Source organism: Propithecus coquereli, unplaced genomic scaffold (genome assembly GCF_000956105.1).
Source record: "Propithecus coquereli isolate 6110/MARCELLA unplaced genomic scaffold, Pcoq_1.0 Scaffold57, whole genome shotgun sequence".
NCBI classification, from domain to species: domain Eukaryota; kingdom Metazoa; phylum Chordata; class Mammalia; order Primates; family Indriidae; genus Propithecus; species Propithecus coquereli.
The window spans coordinates 614,541-630,262 of NW_012151618.1; the positions used below are offsets into that span (position 1 = coordinate 614,541).

The following is a 15,722-nucleotide window of genomic DNA, read 5'->3' on the forward strand; positions in this document are numbered from 1 at the left end:
GTGCTAACAGACTATTACTGAATAATAGACTGCCACTCTCTAAGGGCACAGTGTGGAAGAAGGGAAAGACTGCTAAATCAGAATCCAGAAAGCTGAGGGTTGGCCCAGCTTTTCTTTTAACTCAGTAGGTGACTTTAGACATATCTTTCCCCTCTCTGGGACTGTTTCCTCTTCTGTGTAGTGGAGGTAGAGGATTGGACTAGAGATAATCACTAAGAATCCTTTCAGTTCAAAAAATGATCTGACCTCAAACTGTACCTTTTCAATAAAGTTTATTTCTACATCAGGAATTAATTAATAGATAGAAAATAAGGTTGTAACAACAATGTATAATCTGATTACAGCACCATCAGAAAAGAGTCATGAAGAAACAGACAGTACCAAGGAAGAAGCTGCTAAGATGGAAAAGGAATATGGAACCCTGAAGGATTCTACAAAAGATGATAACTCCAACCCAGGAGGAAAGACAGATGAACCGAAAGGTACAAATTTGACAGCTCTAGGTTAGCAATGCAATTAGTGAAGCAAAAGCTTTCACTACTCAAGGTAGGGTGATCCAAAGAGCAAGCCCCACCAAAATCTGAGAAATTAGCACAATCTGTATAAAAAAGATTTGGCATGTAGTACTTTTATTTGAAGAGTAATCTTTTTTAATGGTCTTAAGACTCCTGGGATGGCAAATTGATTTCACCTTTGGAGGGTCTTTAGTGTCCAATGGACTTTTGCGCTTGGGGAGGAATGCTTATGACCATTTGTGCGAGCCATAGTTCTTTAAATTTATTTAACACTCTAAATAGTCACATACTACTTATTCGACAAGGTCATCAAAATTTATGGATTTAACAAAGCAAATTTCCTGAACTATTTAACCAGTGATTGTGATTATATATATCAAATTTCCTTTAATAGCCTATATTATCTGCACAATATAAGATTTACCTCTTCCTAGGATTTTAGAAACTTTACCAGACCCCCAAAGAAAAAGAGACTCAATGAGGTTGTAAATCCTAAATTGTTAACCCTTTGATTTCAGGTCAGAATGTGAGGTCTGGTTATATGGTTCAGTAGTTCAAGCCCCTTTTATTACAAAGTTGTGCTAGGTACGTGTGGAACTTTTACATCTCTATGTCTCAGATAGGTATTCTTTTACTGAAACTCAGTGTCTTTACCAGAATTTGTGAATAGATGGCTTGAACCTACCTTGCTTTTTTGTCATTATGATATATTGACCTCTTTGATGTATTAATAATTGGAACCTTTCTTATATCTTATCGGTGTCTCATTGGTAAGTTCATCCACAGGGATTATTCCCTGGGAGCTGAGGAGTGGGTCAGAGCTCTCTTGGGGGAGAAGGGGTGCTTTTCATTGGTTATTATGTGTAACCATCAGTGGCAATGAACGGATGAACTTTGCTTATTCCTTGTTAAGAGACCGTAAGAGCTCATCTTGTTCATGGTATAGCTCTTAATTTCGAAGGGACTTCTTGGCCCTCTTAAAGTTTCCCCACCCAGTCTCTCCTGCTTACACAAATAGAAGCAGGTTCATAGTCATACTTGATAATAAACCCATGCTTAACAATGTCTGTATATGAAGTAGAAGAGAAACAAACTAGCCATGCATTTAATATCTTGAACCTCAATAACAGCAAAAAAAATTACAAAATATTTCCCTTTTATATCGCTACTACGTTTGTTAATACTTTGCATTAATATTTCCATTTGTTTAAGTTGTTGCAGTTGATGAGGATGATGATTTTATGTTTAAATTAGCATACCTTGAGCAGTAGGAGCTCCTTAAGTTTCTCTTTTGTCCTTTGAACACATAATCTTTCCTTTCTGGCAATAACAGGATATTCTACACCCACTCTGAATTTTCTCTTCCCAAGACTTGAAATCAATTCCCTTCAAGGAGTTCTGGTTCCTTTTTGTAGAAAATACTTGTATAATTAGAGATCGGAACCTGGGTTATATGGATTCAAGTGAGTGGTGATAGCAGTGAAAGACGCTGCTTCAATTTTAGCTATTGAAACTTTTTTGAGATAGGGCTGAAAAAGAATTTTTTCTTTAATATATCAAGTCCATGTTGATTTTGCCTATTCTGTGAAGTTTGTATTGTTTGGATTTTTCTCTAGCATGGATTTCATAGACCATCACAATTTTCTCCTACATTGGCGTAGCTGTTGTATCGACTCTGATTGTTTGGTAGTAGCCTATGTTGAGAAAGGTTATGATGTTGTATCTGGACTTAGGAGGAAAGAGTATTGGAATGATCAATTAATAATGTTTGTCATGAGCAAGGGAAGGTAGAACTGGTGATATATGTACTGTGTTTGGGGACCCTGTAGACCCATCATGCTGTTTTAATAGTTCCACTCAACCATAGATCCACTCTGGATGGATGGTGAACTGTTTTTTTTAATATCTTCTTTTTGAAGTTGTGTTAAAATACACATAACATAAAACTTACCATCTTAACTATTTTTAAATGTACAGTCTGGGTGCACTAAGTACATTCACATTGTTGTGTTACCATCACTACCATCCAATTCTAGAACTCTTTTCATCTTAAAAAACTGAAACTCTGGGCTGGGCACCATGGTTCATGCCTGTAATCCTAGCACTCTGGGAGGCCGAGGCAGGAGGATCGCTTGAGCCCAGGAGTTTGAGACCAGCCTGGGCAATAGTGAGACCTTGACTCTATAAAAAATAGAAAAATTAGCTGGGTGTGGTGCCGTGTGCCTGTAGTCCCAGCTACTCAGGAGGCTGAGGCAGGAGGATCCCTTGAGCCTAGGAGATGGAGGCTGCAGTGAGTAATGACCATGCCCCTGTACTCCAGCCTGGGTGACAAAGCAAGACCTTGTCACCCCACGCCCCACAAAAATAAAAAACTGAAACTCTTTACCCGTTAAATAATAATTTTCTATTCCTCTTCCCCCGAGACCCTGGCAATCACCATTCTACTTTCTGTCTCTATGGATTTGACTACTCTAGGAACCTCATATAAGTAGAAGCATATAGTATTATATTTGTCTTTTGTGACTGGCTTATTTCACTTAGCATAATGTCCTTAATGCTCATCCATGTTGTAGCAAGTGTCAGAATTTACTTCCTTTCTAAGGCTGACTGATACTCCATTGTATGTATATACCATATTTTGTTTATCTATTCATTTGTCTATGGACACTTGGGTTGCTTCCACATTTTGGCTATTGTAAATAATGCTGCTATGAACATGGGTATTCAAATATCTCTCTGATATCCTGCTTTCAATTCTTTTGTGTATATATCCAGAAGTAGAATTACTGAAGCATTTGGTAATTCTATTTTTAATTTTTTGAGGAACCACCATGCTGTTTTCTATAGCAGCTGCACCATTTTAAATTTCTAGCAGCAGTGCACAAATGTTCCAGTTTCTCCACGTTCTTGCCAATACTTGTTATTTGTGGAGCTTTTTGCTTTGTTTTGTTTTGTTTTATCCAAGTGAATGTGAAGTGTAGGATGAGTGGTAAACTTTTTTAAAATAGTTAACCAGGGAAAGAGTGGCCTGTGGCCTGAGACAGAGAGCCAGGAATTGGCAGCACAGAACACAACAGCTCAGTGCAACAGAAACCCAGCATGCCTCAAGCATCCCCTCCGGGAGCAACCCATGTGTAATGATGGTGTTGCCCCAGAACACAGCAAGCCATGTGCTGGGTCCTTTGACCTGCTGGGGCAGCATACTCAGTGCTTAAAACAACCCTTTGTATTGTTGTATAGCTGCGCAAAGATCTCTAGGAATGGGTGCTGACAGGTCTCTTTGTTTCTTTTAAAAAACATTATGTAAAAATTGAATATGAAGGAGGTAATTCTCGCTAGCTCCTCTATTGCCTGTTTAGGATGTGAGTGTTTGGAGACTAATGATAAGTGTGGATTTCTCTTTTCATTAGGATTTCCATCAGATAGTAATGGGCAGAGAGAAGAGTAAAACTCTATCCATTTAGTGTTATTCTTTGTGATGGATCTCCTGAAACATCTGGAAGAGGGTAGGAATTTGGGGTTAAAACTAATCCCCCCCCGTTATTTAGAGAGGTAATTTATTCATATTACCCCTGACCCCATTACTTTGGGATAAGGACAACTGATTCTAATATAGTGTAGAAAAAAACAAACTGAGCTTAAGCCAAGGACTGACATTTCTGAAAAAAAATGAATTAATCCCCAAAAGGAGATACTAAGACATAGACCTTTATATTCACGGTTGCTTTATTGCACTTTTTTCAAGGGCTGTGCTGTTATAAAACTCAGTGAGGAAACACGCATTGTCTCTAGGTAGAAAAATTAAAGCATCCATGTGGGTGAAGGCAGGGTTGTGAGTTTTTTTAATTTTTTTTTTTTTTTTTTTTGAGGGATCTCACTTTGTCACCCAGGCTGGAGAGCAGTGGCATGGATCTTAGCCCTCTGCAGCCTGGAACTCCTGGGCTCAAGGGATCCTCCCACCTTAACCTCCCAAGTAGCTGGGACTATAGGTGCATGCCACCATGCCTGGCTAATTTTTGTAGAGATGGTGTCTTACTGTGTTGCCCAGGCTGGTCTCAAACTCCTGGCCTCAAGTGATCCTCCCATCTCAACCTCCCAAAGTGCTGGGATTATAGGTGTGAGCTACCACACCCAGCCAAGGCAGGGTTGACTGGGTTTCCTGGGACATTATTCAGTAATAAACATTTATTCCAATGGCATGTCTGGCACCGTGCTCTGGCAGCAGCCGCAGAAGGAATAGAAGAACCCATGCCTGCCTTTGAGGACTCGAGCAAACTTTGACATGACTGAGAATAGTTCTTAACTCCCATGTAGCCACGTACAACACAGGCCACATACGTGCAGGCGCATCCCACTTATTGATGAGCCAGGCATGTGTAGAATGTGATCCCTCCAGGAGAGAAAGTTGGAGGACATTACAGAGTAGAACAGGGGATGAGGTAATGGCCCAGCTAAACCACTTAAGGAAATAATTATAAGCAGGACCCACTGGCAGGCATATCTGATGAGAGTTTATTTTGGTCTTGCAACATGAGGTGATGGCCTCATCTAATTCCAGCAAATATTTATTAACCATGCGTAGCATGTGCTGGGTCTTGGGAGGAATATAAATAGGAACAGTAGTAAAAACAATAATAATAACATCACCCTATGTTTATAGCACTCTTTAATTCACAAAGTATGTCTACATGCATCTCATTTCAGGCTTAATGTAAAAAACAATTTCATTACCAATGATGAAAAATGACACCTCTATTCACTCAAAGGTGAATAGAGTTTAGACTATTTAAATTATTGCTTTCTATAGGGATTCACATTAAGAATAATATTTTTAAATGTTGATTTCTAATTGGTGCATTTATTTGAATGATTCCATAATTATTCCTAAATTTAGAGACATGCCAATAAAATATAATTTGTTCTAATTCCATCCAAATCTATAAGTTTGTTTAATTTTTCAAGTAAATTGCTCCCTAGGGACCCAATAAAACTACTTTAAAACTATTCCATTATCTTTTTTATTATTTTTATTGTTTTTCTTTTTAATCATCCTGCCTCTGCTGAAAAACTATTCCATTATCTAAGTGTGGCTCTTTTTGCCAGTTGGATGTTTACTCATTGACGTCTGTTCTGTGAGTCACTAAAAGTCTTTTTTTAAAATTGTCCAAGGGATGAGATAAACATTATAACACCCATAAACTTATTCCAGTGCCAGAAAATTGACTCATTTGTCAAGTTTGTGGCTAGATAATGAAGTTAGGTTGAAAAAAGAGATCTCTAAGATAACTTTCACCTAAATATCCTATCATTCTCCTATCTTTTTTACAGGAGCCAGAAAAGTTAGCCTGTTTCATTAATAAATTGATGATAAATTACCTAACTCATACGGATGCTCTTATTTTTTAAGCAACATAAGAGAAGAAAATTTAGGCTTCCATTCAAGTCCCAAGGCATTCTTGGAAATGTCCAAAAATAGTGAGTTCAATCTTCTCCCCTGGGAGTCAGCGAGTGGGCCGGAAGCTAAGCACAGGCATGGAAGACATGGGTTTTTCAAGAATAGCAAAGGAGAATTTCTTCCCATATGTGCAAACCATGAATCTCTTTTTTAGAATTCACCTTTTAATTTACAAATCAGTAAAACAAGGCCCGGAAGAAGTAACTTGCTCAAGATCTCATGGCCAAAGAGTGACCAAGCTGGGCCTTGAACCCACGTCCCCTGACTCTCAATCCAGTGCTATTTCAGTATTCCATGCTGCATCTAATAGGCACGTGAAACGGCATCATTATACAGAAATTCTTGAACGGCTCTGTGGCCTATGTTGGTGTCCGCAATGCCAGTATCAGTTGCTTTGCTTTCTGCAGTTCAAAACTGTAATCATGTAGCCTTGCCAATAATTTTAAGCATTATATCAAACTTAATTTTATAAATATTTGTAGAATATTTAATATCTTTAGTATATCCAGTATGCAATAGGTTAATCCTATTGATTTGTACACTTTTGTTGCAGGGGAGTGGGAGGGAGGTGGTCAGAACAACATATTAGGGTCAGGACAAATTTATGTATAAAAACGGTTATTTCCCTTGCAGTGTAGAAAAGCAGAACAGCCAGAAAAGCATGGCTGCATCTTGACTCTGGCTGTCTTCCCATCTGCTTCGGCATATGTTTTAAGGCTTTCGTGCTCTATTACTTCAGCCATGAGCTATTTTTTTCCAAAGGAAGCTGAAATAAATTAGGGAAAAAATAGTCCAGCTTTCCAAAGTAGACTCATAGGTTTTCAGTGCACACGTGTAAATAAAAGATTAGCTTTACAGCTCTAGAGAAAAGTAAATAGGAACTAGCTGCTTCTCTCCAAGCGCAGAGGAACACCTGCTGTTATTCCCATTGTTCCCAGTGCTGCTGTAGCTACGTGGAGGTCTCAATACTGGTGGGAGTCATTCCCAAACATTGCTGCACATTGGAATCGCCTCAGGATCATTAAAAATTACTGATGCTCAGTCCCTAGCCCCAGATATTCTGATTTAATTGGTCTGAGGAGCGACCTGGACATTGGGCTTTTTAAACTTTGGCTAAGTGATTTTAATGTGCAGCGAAGGTTAACAAGCACTGCCTTGTTTGCCAGTTTGATAACAACAGACACTAAGTTCCTCTAGTCTAAAAGTGAATTCCACCCAGCTGCAGTCACTCACTAGAGGCTCCAGATTCATTCTGGTACAAAACCAGGCTCTGACCCTTACTTAGCTGTGCCCCCTTGAATGTGTCACTTAACCTCTCAGAGCCTTAGTTTCTTCATAAGTAAAATGGGAACAATGTTTACCTGACACCAGGGATGGGGTTAAAAAAAAAGCAAAGGAAAGAAAAGAAAAAGACAATGGAAACAATGATGTTTATTTCATAGAGTTCTGTGAAGAATAAATGACATGTGGATATAGTATGTCTACCACATTTGTGTTTTAAATTGTTTCTCATATACATATCATTTAGGTTCAGGATCCATTAAATTTCAAGTCTTTCCAATAAACAATTCATTTTCATTTAAAAAAGAGAGAGAAATCTATGCCATATATACTTTTTTAAAAAAGTACTTTCCCTACTTTGCATTCCATGCTCACTGAGCATACTTCTAATTACAATTTGACTTCTATATAGGAAGCCTTCATCCATCTACTCATTCAATAAGTATTTATTGAGGGCCTACTATGTGTCAGTCCTAGTTCTAGGCATGAGAGTACAGCAGCAAACGAGATATTTCTAAAGGAGAAAGACAATAAGCTTAATAAACAAATTATATAATATAGTATAAGGTGATAAGTAATCACCTTCGTTTGGATAAAAATAAAGCATAAAAGGAGGATGAGGGTGATGGGGTGCTCCATTTAAATCAGAAAGATTGTCCTTATCGTATATGATATGACCCACAAGATACTAGTCTCTTAATGGACTGTAGTCTAGTTTTCTTTAAGCTGTAGTAAACTCATTCTTTGTTGTGGGTCGATAATGTCAATATAGTGAATACGTTTGCTTTTCATACATTTCATATTTCTAAAATCCCACACCATTTTTATAGGTCATTCGTTCCTTAGCAAAAAGCAACCTAACAAGGTAATGACGAGACCTCTATTGCCAATTGTCTTATGTCAAGTTCCCTCCAAAGCAGACCCTAAGAGAAGGATTCGAAGCAGTTTAATTGGGAGGTGACCCCAGGAAGCACCACTGCAGGGTCAGGTACACGAAACAGGGAAAGGAAGAAGCCAGTGTAAGATGTGTTAGTGAGCAGGCTTCAGCTGCGGGCAACTCAGCTCAGTGCCACTGAAGACCTCTGGGAACTGAAGGTAGAATATGCCTGAGGAACCAGGAAGCTGATGCACTGATCTACCAACTTGATCCATCATCAGTTGAGCATGTCTGTCATTAGCATATCTGGAGACAGGGAGGCACCACAGTGGGGAATGTCTGCTACACTATCATAAAAACCTCATAATTTTTTTTTTTTTAGTCTCCTAATTCAAAATTTTTAATGCAGTATTTAAACAGAGACTAAACTATATCTTTGCTTTTGTCAAGTAATCTCATCACATCGTGATACGATATCATGGATAAGACAGTGGGAAAAAATGCTCAAAATGATTTAAACAAGACTATTTTCAGACATATTCAAAAGTTTCAGAAGCCCTAACTACCCTAATGTGCTAGTGACAGATCATTACCTATTCATTAAAGCAAACCCCAGGAGGATCACTAATTTGCTTTAAACTCTTTAAAAACAATGCAGTTGCATTGTATAGAAATGGTCTACACTAAGATTTCTTTCCTTGTTCAAAATGCCATATCTTTTTTTTTAAGGTTAATGCAATTTTATTTTATTTTATTTTTTTATTTCAGAATATCACGAGGGTACAAATGCTGTAGTCACATAAATTGCATTTGCACTGCTGAGTCAAAGCTGCAAGTGTGCCCACCCCCCACACAGTATGCGCTGCACCCATTAGGTGTGAATTTACACTCCCCCTCCTCCCCCTCCCACCTACCCCATCTGCAATGAATGTTAAAAATGCCTTATCTAAATGAATTAATTTTTAATGGAAAACACCGTTTGTATGTCACCAAATCCGGTTAATCTTCTCAGAAACGGGCAATAGACAATGAAAATTTCTGTACTGATTGTGCTGTAATGTTATAACATCAGCCGGGGGATATTGTTCTTCACATACTATGACATTATTGAAACCAAGCCACTGAAATCAAGGCGGTTTCCACCCAGACTATTGGAGTGATTAGGGGATAAAAATTGTGGATCTCTTCTGTCGTCCATTTATACCTCTCTGCTTAGAAGAGAGTCTCTGTGCTTCTTTAGGGACCAGATAACATGGAGCCCCTTGGTGGCAAGGCAAGAGTGGGCTTCAAGATTAGGAAAAAGATGCTCAGGAAGGTAAATGCAATGACGGAAATTAGAACATCGACAGCTCTTAAAGCAGTGTCATTGTACGTGGATAGCAGTCAGATGCAGCCGGGTTCAAGCCTGACTCTACTATGTGATCTTCAGCACATTACTTTCTCTCTTTGTGCTTCAGTTTCCTCATCTATAAAATGGGAATAATATTAGGACTGCCTCTAAAGGTTGCTGTGAAGAATAAAAGAGATAATGCATTTTGGAGCACAAAGCGCAGTCCCTGGCGTGTAATAAGCACACAGTAGAGGTAGCTGAACCAAGTGGCGTGCACAGTAGACTAGAGGTAACAGGGCCCAACAGGGGCTCAGACTGGGTGGTCACCACACTGAGCTTCACAGCCATTGCTTCTATAGAGGCTCTGGACTTTGCAAGCCTCTTTTTAAAAGCCATCTGGTACTCTCTAGACCAGGTCTCTTGGTTCTGACACTCTGAGCCTTAAGGACTCACCTGGTTAAGGGAACAGTTGATTTCTTTGATCTAGAACAAGGACACTTTAATGTCCATGAAGACGGGGTCTTCTCTTTCAGGTAATACAGGTAGCAGAAACTAAGCAGACCAGAGTCCAAATTCCAGCTATTATTTCCTGTGTGACCTTAGCCAAGTCACTTAGCCTCTCTGATTCCTCATCTCTAAGTTGGTGATAATCCCCATTTACTGACAACCATGCAGATAAAGGACATCATTGAGTGAATGCTTCAGTGATGCCTGGTATTCCCCAGCCATGCTTGAGGCCCATGGGGGAGTGTTTACATCCAGGAGAGTTTTATTAGAACCAGTTCTAAGATTCACCATCCAAACCTTGAAGTGAGGCCCTGATCACCTCTTGATCTGAGTTTTTACACATCCCCTCCTAGGATTGGGCAGAAGACTTATAGAGCTGCTTACATAAAGCCACACACTTGGATTTTTAACTGAAGTGATGGGGTCTTTAAGTATCTTCCACTCTGGTTCAGTCCTTGACCTGATAATGCGCCTTGGTTTGGAATAACTGTCCCTAACCAGAAATGAACCAATCTAAGAATTGTAGGGACCCACCTATCTAGTAAACTGAATCAAAACTCTTCTCTGCCAGGACATCAAACTGTATTTATTTGTGTGTGTGGATAATGCTCCTTGACACATACACCCCCCCAACACACACAACACACATGTGTACATACATTCAGATATGCACATTACGCAGTTAGGGACACCACCTTACAAGTGCTCCCTAAGTCCAGTATTCGTGCTTTTGAACATAAATATGGTCCCTAAAAAGAGATGCAGTGCTGTTTTATGAGCGTCTGATCTGGTTCTCTTGCTTTGCCAGGGAAAACAGAAGTCTACTTGGAAGCCATCAGGAAGAATATTGAATGGCTGAAGAAACATGACAAAAATGGAAATAAAGAAGGTAGGGACCTACTGTGGTTGTGCATTGCCAACTTCACCACTTTGTCGGGGGCCCTTGTTATAGAAAGATTCCCACAATCAAACTGACTGTGCTAAAGTCTCCCCTCAGAGCCCAGAAAGACTCCAGTCACCTCTCAGATGCAGAGGGGAAGAGAACCGCCATTTCTCTTATTATTCAAATCAGCCTTTCAAGCAAAGGCATTTTCTTTTCTTTCACATTTTATTCTGAAAAATGTCAGGCAAAAGCAGAGTGAATAGTGTAATGAATCCCCATGTGAACATCACCCGTCTTCGATAATTACCGACATTTCGCCAGTCTTGTTTTATCTACCCCCTTTTCTTGGAGTATTTTAAACAATGACATTTTCTGAGCACATATTAAATGTATCCTGCAATCACAAAAGCAGTCGCTCACTTACGTAAAACGCCCTGTTCTGAGCACCAGAGATGCAAGGCATGATAGGTGCAGCCCACCCAAGACGCTCACAGGGTCAGCAGAGCTCTGGTTGGACCTGCTCAGCGCTGTCATGGACAGGTGTGGTGGTGCCAAGGAGGCAAGAGGACAGGGTGGATCTTCTTACCAGGACAGAGACAGTTGGGAGAAAGGGACATAGGAAGGCCTTCACTGGGAAGGTAAGGAGGAATCTTTCCAGCGAGGAGAGATGAAGGCAGAGGGCAACGCTGGATACCCAGACATAAAGGCTCAGAACAGAGAGGTGGTTCTGGGAACCAGAGCCATTCATTTCTGCAAAAAACTGGGTGTCCATGGGGAGGAGCAGCCAGCAGGGCTGGGAAGTGGGCAGTGGCCACACCAGGAGACTCTTGTGCACCCTGCAAAGGAGGCTGGTTATAGCCAGGGGAGCCTAATTTGGGGCCTAATCAGGTTAAGAACTGAGAAATCCATCTGGCAGCTTTGTGAATACAGATTGAAAAGAGAAACCCCCAGAAGGCAGGAGAAAGATAAGGAAGCAAGGATCTGGAGCAGACATGGTGGGGCTTAGACCAAGGCAAGGCACAGCAAATAAAGAGGAAGACAGGGACTCCAGAGCTCCATGGAGAGGGAGGAGTCTGGCATGATTCCCAGGTGTCTGGCCAGAGCAGCTGCAAAGTGATGTTTTCAAATGAGATGAGTAATGCTTCTCAATACAGTGCGTCCTCAATACATCACCTGGGGAACGTCTAAATATCCCTCTGCCCAGGTCACACTTTGGCACCACTAAATCAGAAACTCTGGGGACAGGGCTCTGGCATCAGTATTAACTCCCCAGATTATTCCAGGGTGCTCTTTCCCCACTGCCCTCAGACGTGCTCTGCTGGACTCTGGGTCATGTCCCAAAGCCTGTGGGGTTCGAGGTCGTGGGGCCGTTCAGTGGCTGCAGCTGTCTGAGCAGGAAGACTATTAATTCCGACCTTTCTTAACTGCTGCTAATAACCTTCATTTGTCAGGGTCCTGGGTGGCCTGAATCCCCTTCCCAATCCCAGGAAAGGGAGGTCCATGTGATGTGATGTTGAAGATGATAAAATCTTTATGCAGCCTTTCAAAAAAAGTGTGCTTTTAAAAAATGAATCCCAGCCCTTATCTCTTTTGAGAGATTTTCCCACTGCACAGAGTAACGCCCATGTCATAAAGATACAGTTTGTCCTTTTCAAAAGAAAGCAAAATATTTGCCTGCTTGTGCATTCAAATCGCTGTACCTCTCCACATCTATCCTTGGGAATTTGCCTTCATCCCATTAAAGATGCTGACACTGCAACCACTTCTGAAGAGCCCGTGTTAACATTCAGTACTGCAAGGCCGTAGAATGGGCAAGCAGTGACTACAGACAGACTTGGGCAAGGGACTTACCCCCTCTGTCCTGTTTCTTTGTCTCTGAAATGGGGATACTAATGTTTACCTGTGGGCGTGGAAAAAACAACAATCAACACACAGGATTTTGGTGACCAAATGTGGGAGGGCTTCTCCCCACACACTAAGCAAGCGATCAATTCTATAGCAGACACCAGCCGGGTGTTCTCCAATTCCAATGCAATTCTGACACTAGCTACCTGAAAGTAGCCTCAGAAACCACAGGTTGAGGGCTCACTTCCACAAAACCACCCCTTTGTTCCCACCAGTCTCGAATCTGAGGCTCCGGAATGTCTGACCAACCAGCTTCCAGTTGGGATTCCCATGACCCCTTCTTTGAGTTCGATTCATTTGCTAGAGCACCTCACAGAACTAAGGAAATACTTAACGTTTATCAGTTTATTACAAAGGATATTTTAAAGGATAAAAATAAACAGCCAGGTCAAGAGATACGTAGGGCAAGGTCTGGAAGGGTCCTGAGCACGGGAGCTTCTACCCCTGCGGAGTTGGGGTGCACCACCCTCCCGGCACAGGGATGAGTTCTCGTTCACCTCCCTGGCAGCCTGCACGTGTTCAGCTATCCGGAAGCTCCCTTACCCTGTCCTCTGGGCCCTTTTATGGAGCCTTCATTGAATAGGCGCAATTGAAAACCGTGTAGAAATATAATTGGACAAAAGGCTATAATATAAACCCGCTAAGCCCTGTCCGTTCAGATTCTTCTTCGACTCTGTGTAGCATTCCTTCCTCCAGGCTATGGGGCAGGACTCTTTCTGAAATGAGGGTCTTATGACCCACAGACCCACAGTCAGATGAGATCCTGCCTTGGGCAGGTGAAAAGAGGGCAGGAGAAGGTCAAAGAGAGAGATTCTGTTTCCTGAGGCCTAAAGTACCCCAAGATGTCACAATACCTCATGGGGTTTTGTGAGGCGCAAATAAGATGATGGTTGTCAAGCGCTCAGTGCTGGGAGTTCTCTCTTTAAATCCTCATGGCCGTGCCCTAACAGGGAGCAGATGCCCTGCTGGCCGGAGAGGAATGAGCTCTCTCTAAGCCTCACTCACCTTGATAAGATAAATACTTAGCGCTTGCAGAGAGTCCTTCATGCTTTGTTTTCCTTTTGTGTAGGGACTTAAAAATACCCAGGTGACCCAGGTTCAGATTACACTGAGGCTGGCGGAAGGTGCCTGCGAATCCCTCTGCGCCCTTATGTCCGCTGGCCCTCCTTTCTCTCCCCTTTACAGACCCACTGAGGCAGGGCTCTGTTCTGGTCTTTTACAATTATAATCCTATAATACTTAAAGAGTCAAATGAAGATGTGGAGTTTTTTAAGCCTTCAGAAAAATGCCAGAGGCAGCCTCCTTACTTGGGGATCTCTTTACTTTGGGTGGGTGGTTTGATAATTTAAATGGATCTGTTTAAGGGGGACAGAGAAGCCATTAAAAGGTTATGGTTTGGCTTTTTGCTCTATGCATACCATTCAAACAACGTGAAGTAATCAAGGTAATTCTTAATTTGGAAAAAAAAATGTGGGTTGTCACATCCACAAGGACTTAATCTGGTGTAACAAGTTCAAGAAGTCAAAACACCTGGTTTTGATCATAACTTTTACTACGTATGTGACCTTAAACAAGGCACTTAAGCTTTAGGATCCTGTTACCCCACGTGCGGTTCCTGGACCAGCAGCATTGGCAGCTCCTGAGAGCTTAAAATGCAAAACCTGGGCCCCCCCCACCCCCTGCCCCGACCTACTGAATATGAATCTGCAACTTCCCAAGAACCCCAGGTGATTGGTATAAATGTTAAAGTTTGCGAAGTCCTGACCATGAGGCGGTTCCCTCTTTGGTCAAATGGGATGTTACTCCCCACCTGAATACCTCACAGGGTTGTGATGAAGAGCAGATGAGATAATATAATACACATAAACATAATTCCTATAAAGTACAGATGCCAAGAATGAACATGTTTTCCAATGTGAAAGGCGAGGAATGGTAATTGTGTTATCTCACAAAATGCCTCTCAATTAATGGTAATCACTGTAACGGGACTGGTCTTTCCTCATCTTTGCTGCTGACATTCTAATAATATTTTCCAGATTATGACCTTTCAAAGATGAGGGACTTCATCAACCAGCAAGCCGATGCATATGTGGAGAAAGGCATTCTTGATAAGGAAGAAGCCAAGGCCATCAAGCGCATTTACAGCAGCCTGTAAAAATGGCAAAAGATCCAGGAGTCTTTCGACTGTTTGAGAAAACATAATATAGCTTAAAACACTTCTAATTCTGTGATTAAAGTTTTTTTTGACCTAAGGATCAGTAGAAAGTGCTGAATTTACAGTAGTTAACCTTTTAGAAGTGGTTAAAACATAGCTTTCTTGCCATACAAACTACCTGAAAAGTAAAGTTGTATGTAAGCTGAGATTTTGTATATAGAATCCTTATTTCCTCATAGATGTACATTTCATAATCAGATATGTTGCTTTGGAAAAGCCTCCAACGGACTGAACTTAAAACTAAACCTTCTTCCCATTGTCTCACACACACACACACACACACACACACACACACACTCCCTGAAGAATTAAGGGGGTTCTGTTTTCAAGGCATGCCAGGTACTGAAGCACCCTGTAGAATATGTCTGTAACACGATGTTTCCACCAGCAGATCCCTTTGGGGAGTTCAAATGAATTCCCATTTACGCAAAGCCTCATAGCATGAGCAGAGCCATCTGCTTTTTTGGCTGTTCTTTTTAGCTAGCTCGTTATGAGGCCCAGTGGCACAAAAAGGGACCTAAAAAATAGGCATAGGATGCGCTGGGTTTATTAACAACTTCCCCCTGCTCTTAGCATTTCCTATTAGTGAGTTTTCAGAGACTGAGTTTACTTATAAAGAGAGCATTTATGTACTCTCCAAGAAGACAAGTGAGGTCACAAACACCACATAAAGCAAGGTAAAAATGTATGCCAGGCCAGGCGCGGTGGCTCACGCCTGTAATCCTAGCACTCTGGGAGGCAGAGGCGGGCGGAT

At 41.3% G+C, this 15,722-nt stretch overlaps 1 protein-coding gene across 1 annotated transcript in view; it reads left to right on the forward strand.

Annotated features, from left to right (window-relative positions):
- SCG3 (secretogranin III) overlaps nucleotides 1-15,114 on the forward strand; it is a 40,370-nt gene extending 25,256 nt beyond the window's left edge. Inside the window, exons 9-11 of the mRNA XM_012658021.1 lie at nucleotides 345-482; nucleotides 10,774-10,854; nucleotides 14,790-15,114. Of these exons, the coding sequence (XP_012513475.1) occupies nucleotides 345-482; nucleotides 10,774-10,854; nucleotides 14,790-14,908 (338 nt within the window). The 3' untranslated portion in view covers nucleotides 14,909-15,114. The remainder of the gene's footprint in view (nucleotides 1-344; nucleotides 483-10,773; nucleotides 10,855-14,789) is intronic.
- The last annotated feature ends 608 nt before the right edge of the window (nucleotides 15,115-15,722 follow it).